General features: G+C 38.6%; 2 protein-coding genes across 3 annotated transcripts in view; one reads left to right on the top strand and one right to left on the bottom strand.

Moving 5' to 3' along the window:
- The window catches only part of LOC307176109 (kinesin-like protein KIF28P), an 85,540-nt gene extending 80,249 nt beyond the window's left edge, over nucleotides 1–5,291 (top strand). The window contains 1 exon segment of the mRNA XM_079901916.1: nucleotides 5,134–5,291. Within this exon segment, the coding sequence (XP_079758042.1) occupies nucleotides 5,134–5,286 (153 nt within the window). The 3' untranslated portion in view covers nucleotides 5,287–5,291.
- Nucleotides 5,292–7,788: 2,497 nt separating this feature from the next.
- SCCPDH (saccharopine dehydrogenase (putative)) overlaps nucleotides 7,789–27,223 on the bottom strand; it is a 40,910-nt gene continuing 21,475 nt past the window's right edge. The window contains exons 8-12 of one of the 2 annotated variants that reach the window (XR_013827000.1): nucleotides 26,916–27,035; nucleotides 26,770–26,826; nucleotides 10,933–11,031; nucleotides 9,462–9,543; nucleotides 7,789–8,396 (exon numbers count right to left, since the gene is read on the bottom strand). Coding sequence is in view for 1 of the 2 variants with exons in the window: in XM_079912319.1 (XP_079768445.1) it covers nucleotides 8,291–8,396; nucleotides 9,462–9,543; nucleotides 10,920–11,031; nucleotides 26,770–26,826; nucleotides 26,916–27,035 (477 nt within the window). In the remaining variant the exon portion in view is untranslated. Of the gene's footprint in view, nucleotides 8,397–9,461; nucleotides 9,544–10,919; nucleotides 11,032–26,769; nucleotides 26,827–26,915; nucleotides 27,036–27,223 lie in introns of both variants that reach the window. The other variant, XM_079912319.1, reaches the window with a different exon arrangement.

A 27,223-nucleotide genomic window follows, 5' to 3' on the forward strand; every position in this document is an offset into this window, starting at 1 on the left:
GAATCCTGGGAGCAAAAGGAATTTCTTTCCATTAAATGCAGCTGTTTGATATAACTACATTTCCTGAGCGTGGGGACGTGGGTGTGCTTAAGCCAAAGAGCAGGTTGAGGCCTAGAACACTGTGAGTCTGCTGCTTTCGGGGCTCCACCCATCTTTGCTCCCATTTTTCACTTTAGTGTACATCTGGCTGGTTCAAGGCAGCCGTGGCCACTGCAGCACTGATATTCCTGCACTTAAGGATGTACAGAGTATCTCAGAAATGCAAGTTCGCTTTATCATTATAAAACCAAATAAATATAATTCATCACATTAAGATATTATAGGAGAAAAATCATGATTATTTCAATATATACAAAAAAAGCATGTGATAAAATTCAGCATCCTACCACGATAAAAACTTTTAGCAAACTAGGAATAAAATGGACATTACTTAATCTGATAAAGGCAATCTTAAATGAACACACAGTAAGCATAATCTTAATGGTAAATCACCGATGCCAGCTATCTTCACTTCTGTTTGACATTGTACTTTAGGTTCTAGCCAGTGCAGCAAGTCCAGAAATAAAAGGTATAAGGATTGGAAAGGAAAAAAAGGTAATAATAATAATAGTATACATTTATGTAATACTTACTAAGTGCTTTTACATTTACTGACGCAATTCTTGCAACAACCTGATGGGTAGGTACTGTCATTAGCTTTATTATACAGTTGATGGATCTAAGGCACAAGAGAGGTTAAGTAACTTACGTAAGGACACACAACTAGTAAGTGTCAGGGCCAAGCTCCAAACCCAGGGCTGCTCCATGGTCTATACTCTTTCCCACTACACCATGATGCCTCTAGTATTATTTGCAGATGACATGTTTATGTAAATAGAAAACCGAAAAGAATTTATAAATAAATTACAAGGTTGCTGGATACAAAAATCAATATTTAATTAATTATGTTTGAATATAACAGCAATAGAACAACATTTTTAAAATAATAGTTTTTTTTTTTTTTTTTTTGGCGGTACTTGGGCCTCTCACTGTTGTGGCCTCTCCCATTGCAGAGCACAGGCTCCGGACGCGCAGGCTCAGTGGCCATGGCTCACGGGCCCAGCCGCTCCACGGCATGTGGGATCTTCCCGGACCGGGGCACGAACCCGTGTCCCCTGCATTGGCAGGCAGACTCTCAACCACTGCGCCACCAGGGAAGCCCCGAAAAGATAGCATTTATAATCGCATCAAATGTAAGAAGTACTTAGGCCTATAGCTAACATAAAGTATGGACTTCTATGGAGAAAATTTTAAAGCTTGTTTGAGAGATGTTAAAGATGATCTAAGTAAATGGAGAAACATGCCATGGCTCCATGGTTTGGAAGGTTTGCTACTGTAAATCTGTCAAGTCTCCTGAGATTCAATATAATCCCAATAAAATGTAATGGAATCTGACAAGATGATCCTATAATTTAGATGGAATCACAAAAGCAAAGTTTAGCCGAGACAATCCAAGGCTCAAAAACAAGGTAGAGAACTTGCCCTACTCTATATCAAGGCTTATTTTAATGCTAGTGTAATAGACGGTAAGGTATTGCCCAAATGTAGGTAAGATAACCAAAGGAAAAGAAGGCCAAGAAATAGATTCACTCAGAATTAGAGACTTGATATATGACCGAGGTGGAACCAAAGATGAGTGTGGCAAGGATGGATTTTTCAATAAACAGTGCTCAGAGCATTCAGAATACATATGAAGATAAATGAAATTGGAGCCTTATCTAGAACTATACCTAGAAGTCAATTTTAGGTGAGAATTAAAGACCTATACGTGAAAGGTAAACCCCTAACGCTTACAGAAGGTACTTTAGGAGACGTCTTCATGACCTCACAGTGGAAAAGGATTTAAACATGACAAGAAAAATACCTAGATTTAAAGAAAACGATTGATAGACTCACCTATATTAAAATTGTGAAGTTTGGTCCAGAAACCAAAACAAAGTCGAAAGGGATAGGAAAAGTCATTTGCAACACATTTAATATAAGATGAGCTAATATCCAAAATAAAGAACTACTACAAACCGAAAAGAAAAACAGATAGATTTTGACCCAGTAGGAAAAAATGGTCAGAAGACCCAAACAGGAACTTCACAAAAGAGGAAATCAAAAAGGCCAATAGGGCTTCCCTGGTGGAGCAGTGGTTGAGAGTCCGCCTGCCGATGCAGGGGACACGGGTTCGTGCCCCGGTCCGGGAAGATCCCACATGCCACGGAGCGGCTGGGCCCGTGAGCCATGGCCGCTGAGCCTGCGCGTCCGGAGCCTGTGCTCCGCAATGGGAGAGGCCACAACAGTGAGAGGCCTGCGTTCCGCAAAAAAAAAAAAAAAAAAAAAGGCCAATAAATATATGAGAAAGCGCTTAACTTCTTTAATAATTTGGGAAACTCTAATTGAAACCAGTGATATGCTAGTATAAAGTAACCATACTGGCAAAATTTTCCGTCTGAAAATATCAAGTTTTGGTAAAGCTATGAAGCAACAGAAACTTTCATGCCACGTTGGAAGGAGTATGAATCGGTACAACAACTTAAAAAACTGTTTGCCATTTATCTAATAAAAGTCAAAGATGCATCTACCCTGTAAGCCTGCAACTCAACTCCTCTTCTCCACAGAGTAAACTGGTTCTGCACTTCTCTGCACCTTAATGCCCTGAGGCAGAGGTTCTCACAGTGTGGTCTTCTCACCAGCAGCTTCAGCATCATCTGGGATCTTGTTAGAAATGCGAATTCCAGGGTCCCCTCCCAGACCTGCTGAACCAGACTCTCTGGGTGTGAGGCCTAGTAATCTGTGCTTTAACAAGTCCTCCAGATGATTCTGCCTTAAACTCAAGTTTGAGAACCACCTTTCTAGACATCCTATGTATGTAATGAATTAATTTCTCTCCTATCTATCTAGAATGGTACTAGTTATACACCATTCTTGAGAGAACTGGGAAAATAGTCACTCAAGTCATTTTCTGTTCTGTAGTTCAGATGATGGACCAGCTGAAAAATTCTGTAGGAACCCAAGCACTCGTGCACTGGCTGTATTTTAACACCATCTTCCATAACAGCCCCCAAATGGAAACACCTTAATGTACACCTACAGAAGATTAGTAACTTATGGCACAAATGGCCAAAAGACAGGCAAAATATACTGTTTAGGGCTGCATTCTAGGTGGCGAGAAAATGATTATCACACAATTTAGGTTAGTAGTTGCTTCTGGGGGGTAGAGAAATGGGTGTGACCAGGAGGCGCTCAAGACGCAGTGTGCTTTCTTGAGCAGGTATGTTCACTTTAACTGTACCTACGCATACATTTTGGGTACTCTTTTGTCTGTACACCTCACAATAAAAAAGAAGGAAAAACCAGTGTGATAAACACGCTAAATATAAAGTTATAAGCCACAACCTGGGAGAATCTATGTGTATTATTTGTCATCAAAGATTAGTATCCAGAATATATAAACTACATACTTTTTTAAAAAAAATATATTTATTTATTTATTTTTGGCTGCGTTGGGTCTTCATTGCTGCACACGGGCTTTCTCTAGTTGCCAAAAGTGGGGGCTACTCTGTTGAGGTGCGCGGGCTTCTCATTGCAGTGGCTTCTCTTGCTGCGGAGCACCGGCTCTAGAGCACAGGCTCAGTAGTTGTGGCGCATGGGCTTAGTTGCTCCGCGGCATGTGGTATCTTCCTGCACCAGGGCTCAAACCCGTATCCCCTGCATCGGCAGGTGGATTCTTAACCACTGCGCCATCAGGGAAGTCCCTACATACTTTTAAAATAAGAGAAAGACAACTCCTTCTCTTTGTAGGAAAACACACTGGAAAAAATGGCCAAAGTATCTGAGCGGGCATTTCACTAATAATCAGGGAAACAGAAACTAAAATGAGATGCCACGACACACTATCGGCCCCCTGCCTGCTCGCGTCTCTGTGACCACCGTCACCTCCTCCACCGTTGCTCACTGGCGCTCTGGCCACAGTGGGCCCTGCAATCCCTGCTCAGGGATACCTGCTCCTATGGGGCAGAGGACACATCAACCAACTCTCAGTGGGAGAATCCCCACCCAACACAGTCCTGTGCAAACCTCAGAACTTCTACAGTATTAAAAGAATATATACCATACCAATCTCAAATATTTGGATTATCTCACCAATTTTCCCTGTTGGCAGTAAGTAAAGGGTCATTTAGGCAGCCTTCCTGAAACAGGACATGCTCCTAGGTGACTTGTCGCCTCTGGTAGCAGCTTTCAAATGCAGCCTTCTGGCCCAAAGGGAGAACCCGCTGGGCACCCCACTCATGTACACACACAGTACTTTTACTGTAATGAAGTGAGTCCACTAATATTGAAACCGAGCAGGATGCTGCGGGGCCCTCCTGAGTACAAAATCCCCTCTGTGTCCCCCGTTTGTTGTTGTTTATAGAAAGTCTTTAGTCTCCTAGACCTTCCCTGAGTTCCAAAGAGCAGATTCAAGCTGTTACTAACTAGGCGAGTGAGGGAACGCAGAAACAATGGAAAAGCAAGCCCAACATAATCTTTTCCATGATTGTTAGCTTAAAGTAATGCCTTGACTTATGACCCCAAACTGTGGAGATAATGTCCTGTGGCTTCAACTGGCTGGCCCCAAGTGGACTTAAAATTGGTGACACTGGGAAGATCAATTAAGAACTGAAACTCCTGAACCATCACGAAGTAAATAACAAAATGCCTCAACCATTGCTTTTGCTTTCTCCTAAAAAGAAGTTAAGGGATCACAAGACCATGATTTACTAGTTTGCTTTGCAGGAACACACAGATCAATCACATTCACCAATGACAGACACAACGAGTCCCAAGACAGTGCTGGGAAGTCTGCAATTGAAGTCTTACAGGAAAGCTGAAATCACAGAGACCCCCTCCCCTTTACTTTTTTTTTTTTTTAAAAAACCCTGCACCCCTGGCCAGCCAGCAAGATGGATTTGAGACGAGTCTAGGTCTCCCATCTTTAGGGTTGGTGCCTCCTTGACTAATACAAGTTTCTCTGCTCCAAACTCCACCATTTCAGTTTGGCCTCACTGTGCGTCGGGCACATGAACTTGGGTTTGACAACAATATTGTTCTTTTCTTTATTTTTAGGAAGACGATCAAATGCTTCGACCATTTGTACACCAGCAGTCACAAATGTTGAAGGACTTTGGGGACCTACTTGAATCCAGCTTGTGGAAACTGAAAAATGATGTTGCTCTTATAGTGAAAAAGAAGAGAGAATGTTTATTGCATATGGAATAGTGAGGCTACACCAACTGAAACATTTGAGCTTTGAGTTGGAAAGATTATTTGTGTAGCTAATAAGCTTAGTTAACTTGGCTCTCAGAGCTGAATTGTGGACTCAACCTAGTCAACCCATTTCCCACTCACTCAACCTGTTATACCACTTTTAAGCAAAACTCTTCTTCAATTTGATTTAAAATCATGTAAAAATGAATCCATAACCAGGGTGAAGGTGAGGTGGGAAATATGAAAGGTGAATGGTCAGCACTCTGAGCTCTGGGATTGACTGCCTGGGGCTGAATCCATCACTAATCAATTGTGTGGTTTGGGGCAAACGACTTCCCCTAAGTCTCTTTCCTTATCTGTTACAGGGGAACGGTAACAGTACTTACTGCAGATGGTTAACAAATATAAAAGAATATAAAGAACTTAGAATGTGCTTGGCACACAGAGGAATTGATAAGCAACTGCCGTTAATATTTTCATGATTAACAGCTCCAAACTTCAAATAAAAGCTCTTTTGTAAGTTTCTTGCTGTCTCACCTAGAGAATGGTTATTTCATGCCCCTCATTTTGTATCCTTGTTCTGAACAAATTTGATATTCTACCTCCACTTATTTTCGGTCTTCATAGGTTTATTTGAAATAGGTTCAATTCATTAAGCATCGTTAAGTGCCTATACTGTGGGACCTGTTCAGTGCAAGGGCCTGGGGTGGCAGAGGTTAAGATTTACTATGACATCTGCCGGGAATTAGTCAATCTCGAAGAGATCTTGATTCCACAAAGAACTGAGATGAGTCTTAGTTAAGTCCCACGGGCACTGAGTGCTCTGGGGAAAGGCTTGTAAAGAAAACTTTTGCGGCCTTAGACAGACTAACAATAGCAGCAATAACAGAGACTTATCCAGGGCTTACTGTGTGTCAGACACTAATCTAAGTGCTATACATCTGTGAGCTCATTTAATTTTCACCATAATTCTATGAATTTGGCCCTATTACTTTCCCCATTTTGAGGCTTTAAAGGTTAAACAAACGAGGCTTGTCCAGGCCACTGTAAGCAGTGGGCTGACTCTGGGACTGCATTCCTAACCAAAGGCCTGGGACCTTAATATGCAGGACTGTCCCAAGGAGCAGTTTGACTGATTTGCATAAGAACAGGAAGGAGGCAACAGAGGTGACAACTCCAATACTTGCTCCCTAAAATATAAAGTTAGGGGCACTGAAACTCTACTGGCAGGAGAGGCTATCAAGGGCTTCAAGAGGAGTCTACCTGGGAAGGCAGAGGCATCTGGGCTGGTGACTTCAGCTTACTACCAGGACCCAAGGGCTTATGGGAGGGGCTTGGGTTTTGCCTGTAGCTCAGGTCCTGGCTGAGTGTATGCACATGAACTAAAATATAACCTGTAACCCTGGAGCCCAAGTGTGGAGCTCCATGTTGGTGATGGCAGGGACAAGGGTCAGCAAAGCATCATAGAACCCAGGAAAGCCTTTGTCCTTGAGGCAGGATAGCAGTGAGGCCATGGGAAGCAGGAACGACTTCTACCTCTTGGACTGAGACTTAAAGCTCTTGGACAATTTGCTTGAGGCAAGTAAATATACTTTCTGCAAGTGAGCAGGTGGAGCCTTGGAGGGTTAGAAAGAATATCAGGACTAGACACTTGTACCTCAAGCTGGAGGACAGGGTCACACAGGTGGTCATATATCAGCATCAACACTAGAGCACAACACAGCACACGTTGCAAAAGTGGAAAGATGCACATGGAGTCTCAGCCAGTAGCTCCCAAGTGCAGATCTAAGCCACGGATTCCTAGGGCCCAACCGTCATACCTCCTGAATGCAAACTGCTGGGGTCCGCTGGGGAACCTATATTGTTTGTGGTTTGGATATGCAGCTAGTCATGAGATCTCTTGCTCTTGTCCATCTTCCTGATTTTAGAGATGATAAAACCTCTTCTAAGGTCCCACAAATTAATGCACAGCTGAGACCCGATTCGACCAGCCCTGGGCAGAGGAAGCAAAGTTAGGATGGACAGTACTATCACCAAGGATCTCCCTCTTCAAGTTAAATAGACCCTCTTTCTTTTGTACAGGCAGCACAGATGGACCTCCCAACATGAATAAGATTCCTATCAATGTCATGCCTCTCACTGTAGAGTAGAAATTCCATGAAGGCAATGGCTGTCCTCTTTACATAATGAACGTAACAGAACACTTAACGTGTGTTTATTATATGCTAATTACAAAAGGAAAAGTCCTTTGCCTTATTTTTGGGCTTCAGTGGAAACCTGGTTAAAATATAAAAAGTAAATTAGAGAAAAATTTTGCTTAGGCAGTGAAAATCAATAGAAACTTAGCAGCTATATCCTTAAACCTAAGGCACACAGGTATAGAACCAGGGAAAATGAATGATAAGCCCAATTATTAGCAGTACACAGACCACTAAGGAAGCACATTTCTACCACTACTCAAATACACAGGCACGTCCAAACACAGAACCACTGTTCAATTGACAATCCTTTATTATTAAACTTAGGTAAGAGTCCAAAATCAGTCAGTGTGGATGCGCGAAAAAGTAGGCTAAAATAGCAAAAACTGCAGTTTCATTTGGCAAAGGCCTACACTATGCAGAGAAATTCATGGGGAAGTGAGATCCCATTCAATATCATGGCGAGGAAAAGAGCAGTTGCCGTCTTACATGACCACCAGCCTGGGCGTGTCAGCCACACAGAGAGAGCCACCCATCCCACCCTCTGATCTTCCAGCTCACTTAAAAAACTGACCTTGAATTCTTCAATGAAAAAGTCAAATATTAATTTTTTCTCACAAGCAATAAAATCACAAAAATCAGCTAAGATTTGAAATTTATGGTAAGCTGGTACAATTCCCTGCTTGTACTATATACATATTTTAGATATGACAATCTTTTCCACATACAGTCAGACAGGCTTATAGAAGAATTTCAAATATCAAATTAAAAAGCTGTTAATTCATGCATTTTATGACTTCGGTTAATTATTCAAACGTTTAGACTTCAGAGCTGCTAATGACACTAAATTCAATGCCACGCTGGTTGAGTCTGTCAATCAGCTTTGTTCTGGAGAAAGCTGCTCCAGGAGTGAAGACCCCACCCCTGTAAGACAATAACAAGATGAAACAGTGCACAAAGCCCAGCTCCAGCCCTTTCCTCTGCTAGTGTGATTTACTGGAGGACTAGCTATCAAATCAATGCAGAGCTTATGAAAACCTGATTCTTGATTCCATAATGGACTGGTTTTGGTTCCATTCCTAAAATCAGCCAAATGAGCAAGGAGCTATTATTCAAAAGTAAACTAGTACCCAGCAAACCCATCTAGGTTGGTTCAGTGACTAATGAGACTGTTTCCATGATACCGGTGTGTGTGTTGGAAGGGGCACACTGAGGGTTATTAACCCAAGTAACAGCTGCTGTGTATGAAGTCAGCCCTTAGACTCAGGAGGATCAAATATGCACATGGGCAAAATAAATTTAGGTAATCAATTATTACTAAAGCATAAACAAGACAATTTGGATGAAAAAGAAGTTTCTTTAAATGTAATGGGTAACATTTAGAAAATGCTAAATATTTTCAAAGAGTATACAAATATTTGAAGAAAATTTAATTAGGTTTCACTTTATATAATTTTTATGTTTATTACTTACTACTGTTTCAGGTCAGACCTAAATTTATTTGTTTCTAAGCCTGCAGGCCTATGCTCATTTGTAAAGTTGGCCTACTTTTAGGGTAACAGCTATATGCTCCAGAAAGATAGTTCACTTGATACTTATCTAGCCAGGATGCCATGAATCAACTCATGCTTGGGGTCACGGCTCCCACTGCCAGCTGGGTATCATTCAGCATGGATTAGGGGCTCCTGCCAATAACATTTAACTACAGGGACCTTTTTTTGAGTAGCTGACTTTGGATCTGAGTTATTTTCAGGAGGAACTGAAGCATGGCTCTCAAACTTTTCTGTCTCCTCTCATTTACTTCTGCACTGTTCCTAGAGGCCAGTAAGGAACCGTCCTTCTCACAATATTAAGTTTACCTCTATCTTTGGATCAAAGGTACTGTAAATGCTTATATACAAACCCAATGCCTGAAAACTGAACCAAGATAAGCTAAAGTATAACATAAATGAAAAAGATATCTTCAAATTTGAAGAAAACCAGACTTACGCCTTAGGAAGATCAGAGGTGTCAGTTAGTAGAGTTATGGCTGCCTGGACCATGGCTATGGGGGTAGCCACATAGCCAGCTTCTGCAGATAACAGGTGATGAAAGAAAAAGAAAGTATTCATAAAATATGCATTCAACAACACCCAAAAATCAAATGGTAGATTTTATATCTAAGTATCAGTGTACAGAATTTCCTCAATAAATACTCTGTTCATGTAATAACAAAAATAACAACATGTATATAGTACTTATTAAGTGTCAGGAACTGTATTAAGTGCTTTAAATCCATTAAACTCATTTAATTCTCCTAACAATCTAGGCTAGTACTATTTTATACTGATTTTACAGATGAGGAAACTGAGGCATAGAGAGGTTAAGAGACTCATTCAAATTCACAAAGTTAGGTAGTGGTTGGGCCAGAATCACATGCAGGCAGCCGGCTCAAGTCCACACTCTTACCAATAATCCTAGGTTTCTTGTTTCTCTATTCATACACTACACTGATCTTTCTCAATCAAATACATCAAACTTCACTTTTAAAAAAAGACTCCATTTCTTAAAGAACAATTGAGTAACTCTTGTTACTTGTTTCTTGTTTCTCTATTCATACACTACACTGATCTTTCTCAATCAAATACATCAAACTTCACTTTTAAAAAAAGACTCCATTTCTTAAAGAACAATTGAGTAACTCTCAAAGAAGTCTAACTTTAAGAAGTAACTTTAAAAGACGTCTATAAACAAGGAGAACATTAGTGTTTATATTCATGTTAAATAAGAACATAGCTTTTCTTAAAAACCCAGGTGGAAATTTGAAAAAAAGGCAAGATGCAAAGATATCTTTGCTATTGGGCTTGATTAAAACTGCACAACAGACCCCCTGTGATCTATTAGGAATGATGGTAATTAAACTTATACTGTAATTCACAAGTGGGATTGTCTCTGTACAGTTCTCTAAAATTTACAGCATAAGTTATTGAATGTTTTGGAGTGATAGTCCTTTTTAACTATCTATCAAAACTTTTACCTTGCCCAGAAAAATGGACATGTACACACACTTTACAAACAATGTCAGGGTGATCCAGACTCCAAAAAAGCTTGGATCACAGCTTCGATTATGTTATAACTACACTGCTTTAAAGTGACCCTTGACTATAAAAATAGAACAGATAAATATCAATCAGCCCCTTGTCTTCTTAATATTAAAAATTCCATTCAGAATTACTGAATCATACTGAAAGAAAAAAAAACAGTGAGAGGGACACAACAATAAAATTGAATGATACCAATAATTCCAATCCTTCTTTTGACAGAATTATTTATCATTATTACTTAAATAATTTGTGCAAAATTTATTTCTAAAACAAACTTTAAAAAGAAACTGCTGTAATAGCACACCACTTTATAGCTTAAGACAATGTAAAACTCCCAAGCATCCTTAAGTCACATGTGAAATACCTGGTCCTTTCACCTGAGTACAAATTCTGATATTTGGTTTGTTCTTATCAGGACCAAAGCCTTGGCTGTACCCTTGACCAAAAAATGTCAACGTAAATGATGAGGCATCAATCTGAGGAAAAGAAAGCAAAGGGTTTATTAAATAAATATGTCGTTTCCTCCTTGAACACAATAAAACCTACTAATATACTTCCTATAAGACATTTTCAATAAATAAAAAAATCAATATTCTATCTGTCAGAATATCCCGTCATCCTTTACTTAAGCATGGAGCAAAAAATAATTCTTTGAAAAACAACAAGTTTTGCTGACTGGAGTGATGTTGAGAGGAGGGAGTTAGTGAGGAATAAAGCTGATATAAAGATGGGTCTTAGGTTGTGGCTGAAAGAAGAACAGCACCACCAGAATAGGCAGTTTCAGAGGAAAAGCTGGAGGTAGTTTTCATTTTAGGATAGAATATGGTACTCGGGCTTTAGATATCTGTTTGAGGTGACAAGACAAAAAAATAGTCAACAAGTAACGGCAGTATGGGCCTAGGGTATAGATATAAAATTGCTCCACTTAGAAGTGTAAAAATTTGATTCAAAAATTAAATTATAGAAGATCTATCCAAGCATCTGTCACAATCACTAAATTTAGAAATAAAATAACAAAGCCATGGTGAACAAATTTTTATTAAGTATCAACCAAGGGTCAGACACTATGTTAGGTCCTGAGACATAAATAAAGTATTAATAAAATTAAAAGAAAAGAAAAGAAAAAGAAAAGGCATTCCTGGAGCTTACAGTTTAGTGTGTGTGGAAATATATACATATATATATACACACACAGATACACATAAGAGATCTAATAACAATATGAGACATGAATTAGAAGTGCAGGACTAGTTTAGCAGAGAGCATTATTAAGTTTACTGAGGAAGAGGTGAGCGCATGTGCGTGAAGTTTATTACATAGAAAAGTAAGGTGAGTACCAGAAAGGAGAAACCATTATTTAAAGGCAAAACCAGACAAGGATGCCACAAGAAAAGAAAATGACAGCCAATATCACTGATGAACATAAGTGCAAAAATCCTCAACAAAATATAAGCAAACTGAATTCAACAATATATTAAAAGGACCGTATACCATGATCAAGTGGGATTTAGTTTAGGGATGCAAGGATGGTTCAACATCCATGAATCAGTCAATGTGATATACCACATTAACAAAATAAAGGATAAAAATCATATGATCATCTCAAATGCAGAAAAAGCATTTGACAAAATTCAACATCCATTTATGATAGTCTCAGCAAACTGGGTATATAGAGGGGATATACTTCAACATAATAAAGGCCATATAAGACAACCCATTGCTAACATCATCCTCAATGGTGAAAAGCTGAAAGCTTTTCTTCTACGGTCAGGAACAAGACAAGAGTGCCCACTCTTGTCGACAGTATTCAACATGGTACTGGAAGTTCTATCCAGAGCAATTAGGCAAAAAATTGAAATAAAAGGTATCCAGGGCTTCCCTGGTGGTGCAGTGGTTGAGAGTCCGCCTGCCGATGCAAGGGATATGGGTTTGTGCCCTGGTACGGGAAGATCCCACATGCCGCGGAGTGGCTGGGCCCGTGAGCCATGGCCGCTGAGCCTGCGCGTCTGGAGCCTGTGCTCCGCAACGGGAGAGGCCACAGCAGTGAGAGGCCCGCGTACCGCAAAAAAAAAAAAAGGTATCCAAATTGGAAAGGAAGAAGTAATACCATCACTATTTGCAGATGACATGATGTTACGTATAGAAAACCCTAAAGATTCCATCAAAAAATCAGAACTAAAATGAATTCAGTAAAGTCATGGGATACAAAATCAACACCCAAAAATCTGTTTCATTTCTATACATTAATGAACTATCAGAAAGAAATATTAAGAAAGCAATCCCGTTTACAAATGCATCAAAAAGAATAAAACATCCAGGAATAAATATAACCAAGGAGGTGAAAGACCTACATGCTGAAAACTACAAGACATTAACAAAAGAAATTGAAGACCCAAATAAATGGAGACAGTCCATGATCATGGATTGAAAGAATATCGTTATAATGTGCACACTACCCAAAGCAATCTACAGATTCAATGCAATCCCTATCAAAATACCAATGGCATATTTCACAGAACTAGAACAATAAATCCTAAAGTCTATATAAAACCAGAAAAGACTCCAAATAGCCAAAGAAATCTTTGCAAGAAGAATGAAGCTGGAGGTACCATGCTCCCTGATTTCAAACAATATTACAATGCTATAGTAATTAAAACAGTATGGTATTGGCATAAAAACACGCACACAGATCAACAGAATAGCACAGAGAACCCAGACATAAACCCACACATATGTGGTCAATTAATTTATGACAAAGGAGCCAAGAATATTCAATGGGAAAAGGACAGTCTCTTCAACAGATGATGTTGAAAAAACGTAACTAGACTGCTGCTTACACCATACACAAAAATTAACTCAAAATGGATTAGAGACGAATATAAGACCTGAAACCATACACCTCTTAGAAGAAAACATAGGCAGTAAGTTCCTTGACATAGGTATTAAAGATGCTTTTTCTGAACTTGACACCAGAAACAGAAACAAAAGCAAAAATAAACACGTAAGATTATGTCAAAGTAAAACGCTTCTGTGCAGCAAAGGCAACCATGAACAAAATGAAAAGGCAACCTACTAAATGGGAGAAAATATTACAAATCACATATCTGATAAGTGGCTATTACCCCCAAAATATAAAGAACTCATACAACTCACTAGCAAAAACCAAACACTTGAACTGAAAAATGTGCAGAAGATCGGAAGACATTTTTCCAAAGAAGACATACAGACAGCCAATAGGTGCATGAAAAGATGCTCTACATCATTAATCATGAGGGAAATGCACATCAAACCACAATGAGATATCACCTCACACCTGTTAGAATGGCTACCATCAAAAAACTAGAAATAGAGGAATGACCAAGATGGTGGAGTTTAGGAAGTCCCTGGACACACCAAAATTATAACTATATACAGAGCAACTATCAATGAGAACAACCTGAAGACTAGCAGAAAAGATTTTCAACAACTAAAGATATAAAGAAGAAACCACAACATGATGGTAGGAGAAGCAGAGATGCAGTGTAGGCAAGACCCAAACTCCCAGGTAGGCTACTCCCAAATGGGAGGATAATTACAATTACAAGCATTCTCCCCAGGGAGCAAGGGGTCTGAGCCTCACACTGGGCTCTCCCCAGCCCGGGGGTCCTGTACCAGGAAAACAAGTCCCCAGAACATCTGGCTTTGAAGGCTAGCAGGGCTTGCATACAGAGAGCTGGAGGGCCATAGGAAACAGGGATTACACTCTTAAAGGACTCACACAAAATCTCACATGCCCTGAAATCCAATGCAGAGGTAGTAATATGAAAGGAGCCCAGGTCAACCCACTTGCTGATCTTGGAGAGCCTTCCAGGGAGGCAGAAGGGAACTGGGACTCCCTCTGGGGACAGAGATGCTAATGGGAGCCATTTGGGGGCACCTGTTCTGCCATGAGGACACTGGTGCTGGCAAGCACCATTTTGGGGTCCTCCCTCTATCTCATTAGCACCAGGTGCTTCCCTGCCCAGTAGCAGACCAATACCAGCCCTGGGACTCCCTGGGTCCTGCAGCCAGCTATGTTGGGACCCCAGTACTGCCCACCCCAGGGGGGTGGCACCAGCCTGAGCCCCCTGGATACCTGGCGCAGCATGCCATGACTTGGCCACACCTACTATCAGGCTGGTACCAGCCCAGGACCCCCAGGGCCCTGCAGACAGCCTCTCCAGGTCCAGGCCATGCCCACCAGAAGGGCAGTAGCCTCGGCATGAGGCAGAGAGGGCCTGGCAGCCATCTGGGGGCCAGCTCTGCCTACTAGTGTGCCCACAGTAGTCAGAAAGGCCCATACAGCCCACACAGGGGGCACTGCTAGAGCATATAGCTCCAGTGACCAGTGGAGACTATGCTGCTAGGCCCCACTGAAAGTCTCCCACAGGAGGCCATTCTCCAGGATTGCAAAATGTAACTGACTTACCTAATATTATACACAGAAATAAAAAACAGAGACATAGGCAAAAGGAGGCAACAGAGGAATGTGTTCCAAAAAACAACAAAATAAAACACCAGAAGAACTAAGATAAGTGGAGATAAGCAATCTACTTGATAAAGAGTTCAAGATAATGATCATAAAGGTACTCAAAGATGCTTGGGAGAAGAACGGATGAACACAGTGAGAAGTATAACAAAGAGTTTGAAAATATAAAGAAGAGCCAAACATAGCTGAAGAATGTAATAACTGAAATAAAAAATACATGAGAAGAAATCAACAGTAGATTAAAGATACAGATCAGTAAACTGAGAGTAGTGGAAATCATCCAAGCTGAACAGAAAAGACAATGTTTAAAAATGAGAACAGTTAAAGATACCTCTAGGTACTAATGTACTAATTTACTAATATTTGCATTACAGGGGTACCAGAAGGAGAAGAGAGAGAAAGGGGGAGAACTTATCTGAAGAAAAAAATAGCTGAAAACCTCTCTAACTTAGGAAACAGACATCCAAGCCCAGAAAACACAGAGGGTTCCAAACAATATGAACCCAAAGATATCTACACCAAGACATACTGTGATTAAGATGGTAAAAATTAAAGATGAAGAGAGACTCTTACAAGCAGAAAGAGAAAAGCAAGCAGTTACGTACAAGGTAACTCCCGTAAGGCTATCAGCTGACTTTTCAGCATAAACTTTGCCAGGAAGAAGGGAGTGGCATGACATATTTTAAAGTAATGAAAGGAAAAAACCTACAACCAAGAATACTCTACCCAGCAAGGCTATCATTCAGATTTAAAGAGAAGTTTTACAGACAAGCAAAAAGCTAAAAGAGTTCAGCACCACTAAACAGGCTTTACAAGAAACATTAAAGGGACCTTTCTAAGTGGAAAAGACAAGACTACAACTAGAAATATAAAAATATGAAAGGAAAAATCTCATCGGTAAAGGCAAATACATAGTAAAGGTAGTAGACCAACTACTTGTAAAGCTAGCAGAAAAGTTAAAGGACAAAAGTAGTAAAATCACCTATTTTTACAGTAAGTAGTTAAGGGATACACAAAATAAAAAGATGTAAAATATGATTTCAAAAACATTAACATGGGGCTTCCCTGGTGGCACAGTGGTTGAGAGTCCGCCTGCTGATGCAGGGGACACGGGTTCGTGCCCCGGTCCGGGAAGATCCCACATGCCGTGGAGCGGCTGGGCCCGTGAGCCATGGCCGCTGAGCCTGTGCGTCCGGAGGCTGTGCTCCGCAACGGGAGAGGCCACAGCAGTGAGAGGCCCGTGTACCGCAACAAACGAACAAACAAACAAAAAACCAAAATACATTAACATGGGGTAGGGGGGAGTAAAAATGCAGGGTTGTTAGAAATGTGTTCGAACTTAAAGAGATCAGTAACTTATAATAATCACAAATATATACAGGGTGCTATATATAAACCTCATGGTAACCCCAAACCAAAAATCTATAATAGATACACACACACACACACACAAAAAGAGATCCAAACATAACACTAAAGATAGTCATCAAATTACATGGGAAGAGAGAAAAAGAAGAAAAAATCAAAAAACTACAAAAACAACCAGAAAACAATTAACAAAATGGTAGTAAGTACATACCTATCAATAATTACAGTAAATGTAAATGGAATAAATGCTCTACTCAAAAGACGTAGAGTGACTGAATGGATACATAAACAAGACCCATATATATGCTACTTACAAGAGACTGACTTCAGATATAAAGACACACATAGACTGAAAGTGAGGGAATGGAAAACAGTATTCCATGTGAAAAAAAATGAAAAGAAAGCCAGAGTAGCAATACTTATATCAGAGAAAATAGACTTTAAAACCAAGACTATAACAAGAGATAAAGATGGATATTACTAAGTAGAAAGGGACCAATCCAACAGGAGGATATAACAACAATCCAACATAGGAGTACCTAAATACATAAAGCAAATCTTAACAAACATACAAGGAGAAATTGACAGTAACACAATCATAGTAGGAGAATTTAACACCTCACTAACATCAATGAACAGATCACACAAACAGAAAATCAATAAGGAGACGCTGGCCTCAAATGACATATTACACTAGATGAACTTAATAGATATATACAAAGCAATCCATCCAAAAGCAGCAGAATACACATTCTTTCCAAGTACACACAGACATTCTCCAGTATAGACCACATGCTAGGCCACAGAATAAGCCTTGGTAAATTTAAGAAAATTGAAATCGTATCAAGCATCTTTTCCAACCACAACACTATGAAGCCAGAAATCAACTATAAGGAAACACTGCAAAAATCAAACATGCTACTAAACAACAAATGGCTTAATGAAGAAAGAGGATATCAAAAAAATACCTGGAGACACATGAAAGTGGAAACACAACAATCCAAAATCTACAGGGCACAGGAAAAGCAGTTCTAAGGGGGCAGCTTACAGCATTACAAGCCAACCTCAGGAAACAAACAAACAAACAAAATTCAAGTAAATAACCTAACGTTACACCTAAAGGAACTAGAAAAATAAGAACAAACAAGACTCAAAGTTAGTAGAAGGAAAGGAATCATAAAGATCAGGGCAGAAATAAATGAAATAGAGGCTACAACAACAATAGAAATGATCAATGAAACTAAAAGCTGATTCTTTGGATAGATAAACAAAATTGATAAACTTTTAGCCAGACTCATCAAGAAAGAAAGGGAGCTCAAATAAATAAAATCAGAACTGAAAAAGGAGAAGTTACAATTGATATCACAGAAACACAAGGGATCATAAAAGATTTCTGAAACAACTGCATGTGAATAAAATGGACAATATAGAAATGGATGAATTCCTAGAAATGTACAATCTCCCAAGATGGAATCAAGAAAAAATAGAAAATATAAACAGACTGGTTACCAGGAATGAAACTGAATCAGTAATTTAAAAAACCCTCAACTCCCAATAAACAAAAGTCCAGTACCAGTAGGCTTCACAGGTGAATTCTACCAAACATTTAAAGAAGAGTTAATGCCTAACCTTCTCAAACTATCCCAAAAAAATGCAGAGGAAGAAATGCTTCCAAAGTCATTCTTATGAACGTGCATCACCCTGATACCAAAACCAGACAAAGATATCACAAAAAAAGAAAATTACAAGCCAATATCATTGATGAACATAGATGCAAAAATCCTCAACAAAATGTTAGCAACCTGAATTCAACAATACATTAAAATAATCATATACCATGATCAAGTGGGATTTATCCTGGGATGTAAGGTTAATTCAATAACTGCAAATCAATCATTGTGATACAAGGTATACAGGGAACATACTGGGTATACAGGGAACATACTTCAACATAATAAAGGCCATATATGACAAGCCCACAGCTAACATCATCCTCAATGGTGAAAATCTGAAGGCATTTCCTCTAACACCAGGAACAAGACAAGAGTGCCCACTCTTGCCACTTTTATTCAACATAGTATTGGAAGTCCTAGCCACAACAATCAGACAAGAAAAAAGAAATACAAGGAATCTAAATTGGAAAGAAAGAAGTAAAACTGTCGCTGTTTGCAGAGGTCACAATACTACATGCAACAGATCCTAAAGATGCCACCAAAAAACTATTAAAACTAATAAATGAATTTAGTAAAGTTGCAGGATATGATACAAAGTTAATATACAGAAATCTGTTGTATTTCTATACACTAACAACAAACAATCATTAAGAGATTAAGAAAACAATCTCATTTACAATCGCATCAAAAGGAATAATACCTAGTAAAAATCTAACCAATGAGGTAAAATACCTGAAAAATTATAAGACGCTGATGAAAGAAACTGAAGACGACACATAGAAAGATACACCATGCTCATGGATTGTAAGAATTAATATTGTTAAAATGACAATACTACCCAAGGCAATCTAGAGAATGAATGCAACACCTATCAAAATACCAATGGCATTTTTCACAGACTGAGACCAAATAATTCTTAATTGTGAAGTCAAAAGACCTCAAATAGTCAAAATAATCCTGAGAAAGGACAACAAAGCTGGAAGTGTCATCTTCCCTAATTTCAAACTATACTACAAAGGTACAGTAATCAAAACAGTATGGTACTGGGAATTCCCTGGTGGTCCAGCCATTAGGACTTCATGCTTCCACTGCAGGGGGCACAGGTTTGATTCCTGGTCATGGAACTAAGATCCCACAAGCCACATGGCATGGCCAAAAAAACAAAAAACAACCCAAAAAACCCAGTATGGTACTGGCAGAAAAAAACAGACGCATAGATCAATGGAACAGAATAGAGAGCTCAGAGATAATCCCACACGTACATGTTCAATTAATCTACGACAAAGGAGGCAAGAATATACAACAGGAAAGACAACCTCTTTAATAAATTGTGTTGGGAAAACTGGACAGCTATATGCAAAAAATCAAACTGGACTACTGCCTCACACCATATAGAAAAATAAACTCAAAGTAGATTAAAAACTTAAGTGTAAAACCTGAAACCACAAAAATCTCTAGAAGAAAATATAAGTAGTATGCTCTTTGACATTGGTCTTAGCAATATTTTACTGGATATGTCTCCTCAGTCAAGAGAAACAAAAGCAAAAATAAACAAGTGGGACTACATTAAATTGAATTTTGCACCGTGAAGGAAACTATCAACAAAACAAAAAGACTGCCTACTGAATGGAAGAAGATATTTGCAAACAATGTACCTAATAAGGGGTTAATAACTAAAATATACAAAGAATGTATATAACTCAACATCAACAAAACCCCAAACAACCTGATTAAAAATGGGCAGTGGAACGGAATAGACATTTTTCCAAAAAATATATATAGATGGCCAACAGACACATGAAAATATGCTCAATATCACTATCATCAGGGAAATGCAAATCAAAACCATAATATCACCTCACACCTGTCAGAATAGCTATTATCAAAAAAGACAAATAAGTGTTGATGTGGAGAAAAAGGAACCCTTGTGAATTGTTGGTGGGTATGTAAATTGAATGCCACTATAGAAGAGAGTATAGAGGTTCCTCAAAAAATTAAAAACAGAACTAGCATATGATCCAGCAAGTCCACTCCCAGATATTTATTTGAAGAAAACAAAAACACTAATTTGAAAAAAATATATGCATCCCCATGTTCACTACGGCATTATTCACAATAGCCAAGACGTGGAAACAACCTAAATGTCCACTAATGGATAAAGAAAATGCAGTGTGTATATATGTATGTGTGTGTGTGCGCGCGCGCGCATATATATATTAAGGTCACATATACAGAGAACAGATTGGTGGTTGTCAGAGGCAGGGGGTAGGGGTGGAAGAAATCAATGAACTGGATATTTTTTTTAGATTAAATAAATTGAATAAAAAATAAAGAAAAAGATAGGAGCTTTTCAGTACATTTATCAAAATTAGGTAACTATTATTTAAAAGTAGCAATAGATTCATCTACTAATGTATGCCCAAGGTCATATGCTGTCAAAGGCCAATAATACCAAAGAAGATGAATTCCAAATAAAAACAGGAGGAAGCCAAGTTGGATAAGTTTCACAAAAGAAACCAAGTGGACTTCCTTGGTGCAAAGATATTTGGCAGCTTTCTCAGGCATGACAACTTTTCCTTCCCATGTCCCTCACTTCATCCTACAACATGTAGCCTTATAAATGCCTGAGCATTACATTATAAATTGTAAGTGAGTTCATGAGATCTGAGCAGAGATTATCTTAAAATAATAGGATGAAAAAAATAAAATAATAGGATGGCATCCAGGCCTTTCAAGGCCTGATTGATTGTTCACTATACACTAAATCTCCCAGAATTAGTGTTGGCAAGTAGAGAAGAAAGGAAAAGAGGAAACAAATAGGGAGAGAAGTTATTGATTTTTTTCTGTCCAAACATGTCTAAGGGAGAGGATAACTCTTCCAGGCTACCTGCACTGTAGTCCATCTCTTGTGAAGATTGATTCCACCAAAAAAAAAAAGTGAATTGTCTTCTGTAATTTGCTTAAATGGAGAGAATAAGTAAGCAGGACAATGCCTTGTTCTGAAATTATCTTACCTACCTAATAGATATATTTCTGGTTAATTAATTGCATTCTGGTTTATATACCTCAGGCTCTTGTGAATTAGTTACAGTGAGTAACCAATTCTTCTGGCCGTGATAAATCTAAACAGTGTTAAGAACCCATATAATGATTAGTAAGTTTCAGCACTGGAATCAGGACCATTGTAAGCTCTTCCTTCTTTTCACACTTATACTGCTCCTACACCAGTGGTTTCTAATTTTTAACTCAAGAACCCCTTTCAGGGGAAAAAGTCGAGAAGGGATGCAGTAGCATGGTGGATCGCAGTCTAACATGGCTAGAACATACAACTGAAGAGGAACAGGGTGTGAACAAAGTCAGACACACAGGTTGTACTTGTCTCCTCCCCTGCCTGAGGCACACATGCTATCTGATTGTAACCCTCTCAGGCATGACACATTCAGTATGAGACAATTTTCAACAGTCTCTAGGATGCTACTACCAATTAATCAGAGTTGGCATAAAAAAAAAAAGCCTATCTGCTATCCAGGGCTAGCTCATGAAGGCCCTCACATCTGCAGAGATGGACTTCAGTCACTGGTGCTCTAGGAGTGTGGACCAAAATAACCCAAACATCACCCAGAACCTTCCTACCTCCACATCAGTGATTCACAACCTTGGCAGTGCATTAACATTACTGGGGAGTTTTCAAAAAGCCCAGTGCCCAGGCCACATTCCACACCAATCAAACCCGCATCTCTGGTCATTTGTTTTGGGCTCTCTCCCAAAGCTGAGAACCACTGACCTATCCTTCGAGGCCCCACTCCACACCTACTGAATCAGAATGTCCAGATGCCAGGGTCAAAACATGTATTTGAAAACATCTCACTGGGTGATTCTGATATATAAAGTCCCAGCTGTAAGAGTCATTGTCAAAGCAATAAGCCAGGGAAGTATTTTAAAGAAGGTGATAACAGGGTCAGATTTTATTGTTTATTCAAGTATAGTTGATTTACAGTATTGTTAGTTTCAGGTGTACAGCAAAGTGATTTAGTTATACGGGTGTATATATATTTTTTCACATTATTTTCCATTATACGTTATTACAAGATATTGAACATAGTTCCTTGTGTTATATAGTAAATCCATGTTGCTTATCTATTTTATGTATAGTAGTTTGTAGCTGTTAATCCCCTTCTCCTAATTTATTCGCCCTTTCCCCTTTGGTAACCATAAATTTGTTTTCTATCTCTGAGAATGTTTCTGTTTTGTATATAGATTCATTTGTATCAATTTTTAGACTCCACATATAAGTGATATCATATAATATTTGTCTTCCTCTTACTTCACTTAGTATGGTATTCTCTAGGTCCATCCACCTTGATGCAAATGGCAATATTTCATTCTTTTTTTATGTCTGAGTAATATACACCACATCTCCTCAAACCAATTGTCTGTTGACGGGTACTTGGGTTGTTTCCATGTCTTGGCTATTGTAAATAGTGCTGCTATGTACATTGGGGTGGATTTATCTTTCTGAATTAGAGTTTTCCTCTTTTCTGGATATATGCCCAGGAGTGGGATTGCTGGATCATATGGTAGCTCTATTTTTAGTTTTTTAAGGAATCTCCATACTGTTTTCCATAGTGGCTGTACCAATTTACATTCCCACCAACAGTGTAGAAGGCTTCTCTTTCCTCCACACCCTCTCCAGCATTTATTATTTGTAGACTTTATGATGATAGCCATTCTGACTGGTGTGAGGTGATAGCTCATTGTGGTTTTGTCATTTCTCTAATAATTAGTGATGTTGAGCATCTTTTCATGTGCTTCTTGGCCACATGTATGTCTTCATTGGAGAAATGTCTATTTAGATCTTCTGACCATTTTTTTTTTTTTTTTTTTGCGGTACACGGGCCTCTCACTGTTGTGGCCTCTCCCGCTGCAGAGCACAGGCTCTGGACGCGCAGGCTCAGCGGCCATGGCTCACGGGTGCAGCCGCTCCACGGCATGTGGGATCCTCCTGGACCGGGGCACGAACCTGCATCCCCTGCATCGGCAGGCGGACCCTCAACCACTGCGCCACCAGGGAAGCCCTCTGACCATTTTTTAATTGGATTTTTTTTAATATTGAGTTGTATGAACTGTTTGTATATTTTGGACATTAACCCCTGGTTGGCTGCATTGTTTGCAAATGTTTTCTCCCAGTCCGTAGGTTGTCTTTTCATTTTGCTGATGGTTTGTTTTGCAGTGCAAAAGGTTTTAAGTTTAATTAGGTCCCATTTGTTTACTTTTGCTTTTATTTCTTTTGCCTTGGAATACAGATCTAAGAAAATATTGCTATGATTTATGTCCAAGAATGCTTTGCCCAGGTTCTCCTGTAGAAGTTTTATGGTATCGTGTCTTATATTTAGGTCTTTAAACCATTTTGAGTTTATTTTTGTATATGGTGTGAGGGAGTGTTCTAATTTCATTGACACATGAAGTTGTCCAGCTTTCCCAACACCACCTGCTGAAGAGACTGTCTTTTCTCCATTGTATATTCTTGCCTCTTTTGTCAAAGATTAATTGCCTATAGGTGTGTGGTTTTATTTCTGGGCTCTCTATTCTGTTCCATTGACCTGTTTTTGTGCCAATACCATGCTGTTTTCATTATGATAGCTTTGTAGTATTGTCTGAAGTCTAGAAGGGTTATGCCTCCAGCTTTGTTCTTTTTCCTCAGGATTGCTTTGGCAGTTCTGTGGTTCCATATTAATTTTAGGATTATTCGTTCCAGTTCTGTTAAAAATGTCATGGGTAATTTGATAGGGATGACATTAAATCTGTAGATTTCTTTGGATAGTATGGCCATTTTAACAATATTAATTCTTCTAGTCCAAGAGCATGGGCTATCTTTCCATTTCTTTGAATCATCTTCAATTTCCTTTATCAATGTTTTACAGTTATCATATAGGTCTTTCACCACTTTGGTTAAGTTTATTCCTAGTTTTTTTTTTGATGAGATTTTAAACTGGATTTTTTTTTTACTTTTTCTTTCTGATATTTCATTGTTAGTGTAAAGGACTGCAACAGATTTCTGTATATTAATCTTGTATCCTGTTACCTTGCTGAATTCATTTATTAGTTCTAATAGTTTTTGTGTGGAGTCTTTAGGGTTCCCTATATAGGGTATCATGTCATCTGCAATTTTACCTCTTCCCTTCCAATTTGGATATCTTTTATTTCTTTTTCTTGTCCGACTGCACTGGCTAGGACTTCCAATACAATGTTGAACAGAAGTGATGAGAGTGGGCATCATCTGTCTTGTTCCTGAATTTGGTGGGAAGGCTTTCAGCTTTTCACTGTTGAGTTTTATGTTGGCTATGCGTTTGTGGTAAATGGCTTTTATTATGTTGAGATATGTTTCCTCTGTACCCACTTTGGTGAGAGTTTTTATCATGAATGGATGTTGAATTTTATCAAATGCTTTTTCTGCGTCTATTGAGATGATCCTATGATTTTTGTCTTCTCTTTTGTTAATGTGGTGTATCACACTGATTGATTTGCATATGTTGAACCATCCTTGGGAACAGAGTCAGATTTGCATCATAGATTTCTTATACAGCAGTGGGAAGATGAATTAGAAAGAAATCATAGGAAGGCTATGAACAGTTCAGCTGAAAGATAAGGGCCTGCACTATTAACAGTGAAAAGACAACCCCACAGACTGGGAGAAAATATTTGCAAATCACATATCTGATAAGGGATTAATATACAGAATATACACAGAGCTCCTCGAACTCAACAATACAGCACAAAAATGGGCAAATGACAAGAATAGACATTTCTCTAAAGAAGATATACAAATAAGCCAATAAGCAGCACATGGAAAGAAGTTCAACATCACTAATCATTTAGGGAACTGCAAATCAAAACCATAATGAGAGATCACCTCACAACTATTAGGATGGCTACTATAAAAAAAAAAAAAAGGAAATAGCAAGTGTTGGTAAGGATATGGAGAAATTAGAACCTTTGTGCACAGTTGGTGGGAATGTAAAATGGTGCAGCTACAGTGGAAAATAGTTTGTTGGTTCCTAAAAAATTTAAAACTAGAATTACCACAGGATCCAAAAATTGAATTTCTGGTAATATACCCAAAAGAACTGAAAGAAGGGTCTTGAAGAGATATCTGCACACCCAATTTCATAAAGGCATTATTCAAAATAGACAAAAATAGAAGTAACCCAAGTGTCTATGGACAGATGAATGGATAAGCAAAATATGGTATATACAGTCAGCCCTCCATATTCATGATTTCTGTGTCCACACTCATCCAATGTCAAATCCAAATTATTTGGGAAAAAACTTCCAGAAATTTCCAAAGAGCAAAACTTGAATTTGCCTTATGCCACCAACTATTAACCTACCATTTACAATTATTTATGTAGTATTTACATAGGTATTATAAAGTAATCTATAGATGATTTAAAGTATACAGGACAATGTCTATAAGTTATATGCAAATACTATGCTATTTTATATAAGGGACTTGAGCATCATGGATTTTGGTACCTGTGGGGCATCCTGGAACCAATCCTCTGAAGATACTGAGAAACAAGCCTATATACAATGGAATATTATTTGGCCTCAAAAGAAAGGAAATTCTGACACATGCTACAACATGGATGAACTCTGAGGACATTATCCTATGTAAAATAAGCTGATCACAGAAGGACAAATTCTGCATGATTCCACTCATGATGTTCTAGTGTGGTCAAACTCATAGACACAAAGTAGAATTGTGTTTGCTAGGAACTGGGGAAAAAGGGGAAAGGAGAGTTATTTTCTAATGGGTATAGAGTTTCAGTTTTGCAAGATGAAAACAATTCTGGAAATGGATGGTGGTGATGGCTGTATAATAATATGAAAGTACTTGATACCACTGAGCACTTAAAAATGGTTAAGATGGGGAATTTTGTCATGTGTATTTTACCACAATTAGAAGGAAGAGAGAGAGAGAGAGAGAAGAGAAGAGGGATAAGAGCCTGAACTAAGGTAGTTATGATGGATTTGGAGAAAAATCTAGAATGATGCCTACATTCAGGACTGGGCAGATGACAGTGCCACCAACTGAGATGGGAAACACAGAAGGAAGAAGAGGGTTCAGTGGAAATAAGTTTAGCTTTTACACATGAAATCTGAAGTGCCTGAAGCAGTTATATTGAGGATACCGGACAGATGGTAATTCAACTTATCTACCATGGGGATCCAGGGTGTGTGAAAGAGGAAAGGGAAGGGAAGCTTGGAGGAGGGGGAGAGAAGACGTAAAAAAGGAGGAGATAATGAAGGAGAAAAATTGAAGAGTAAAAATATTTGAAATCTCTATGAAGTAAAGAGAATATAATTTCTGGAGCCAGATAGCTGGGTTCTCATCCTAACTTGGCCATTTACTCACTATAGGACTTTGGCAAGTTTCTTAGCCTCTCTGTGACTCATTTTCCTCATTTGTAAAATGGAGATAACACCTCAAGGAGTGTTCAAAAAGACTGAGTAATCCAATTTATGTAAAGACTATAAAAGAGTGTCTGAAACACAGTAAGTGCTTCATCAGGTCTTAGCTGTTATTTTCACTACACTGAGGAAAAGTAAAAATGAAATAAAGAAAAATATTATTTTAGAGACCTGGATACAAAGGAAAGAGTTACCTGTTTTTGTGTTGGACCTTGTTTTGAAAAATAACCAAAGGAGAAGAGCCATGGGAACTAAAGGAAAAAAAAAAAACCTTTAGTGATATTTTCAAAACTTCATGGAAAATACTTCTAAGGTCTAATTTCATAGAAATATTACTTACTTTTATGAGGAGTTGCCTTCCAATGCCAAACTTCACAAAGAATAAAAAGAAAAGTCCAGCAAACATCAGCTTAATAACAGAGGTGACACCTCCCACAGTTACATAAGCAGCATACTGAACCTAGATGAAGAATATAAAGTCAGGATGTTACTCCCTACTTTCTTAGACCAAGTAATACAAGAATGTTAGCTACTAATAACTTACTCTATAGTCATAAATATCAAACAAAAGCAGTTTCCATTTTATGAATGTGTTATGTTCCAAAAGCTTGTCCAGAAATCAGACACTGGGAAGACTTTTTTTTTTTT

Source organism: Stenella coeruleoalba (genome assembly GCF_951394435.1).
Source record: "Stenella coeruleoalba genome assembly, chromosome: 1".
NCBI classification, from domain to species: Eukaryota; Metazoa; Chordata; class Mammalia; order Artiodactyla; family Delphinidae; genus Stenella; species Stenella coeruleoalba.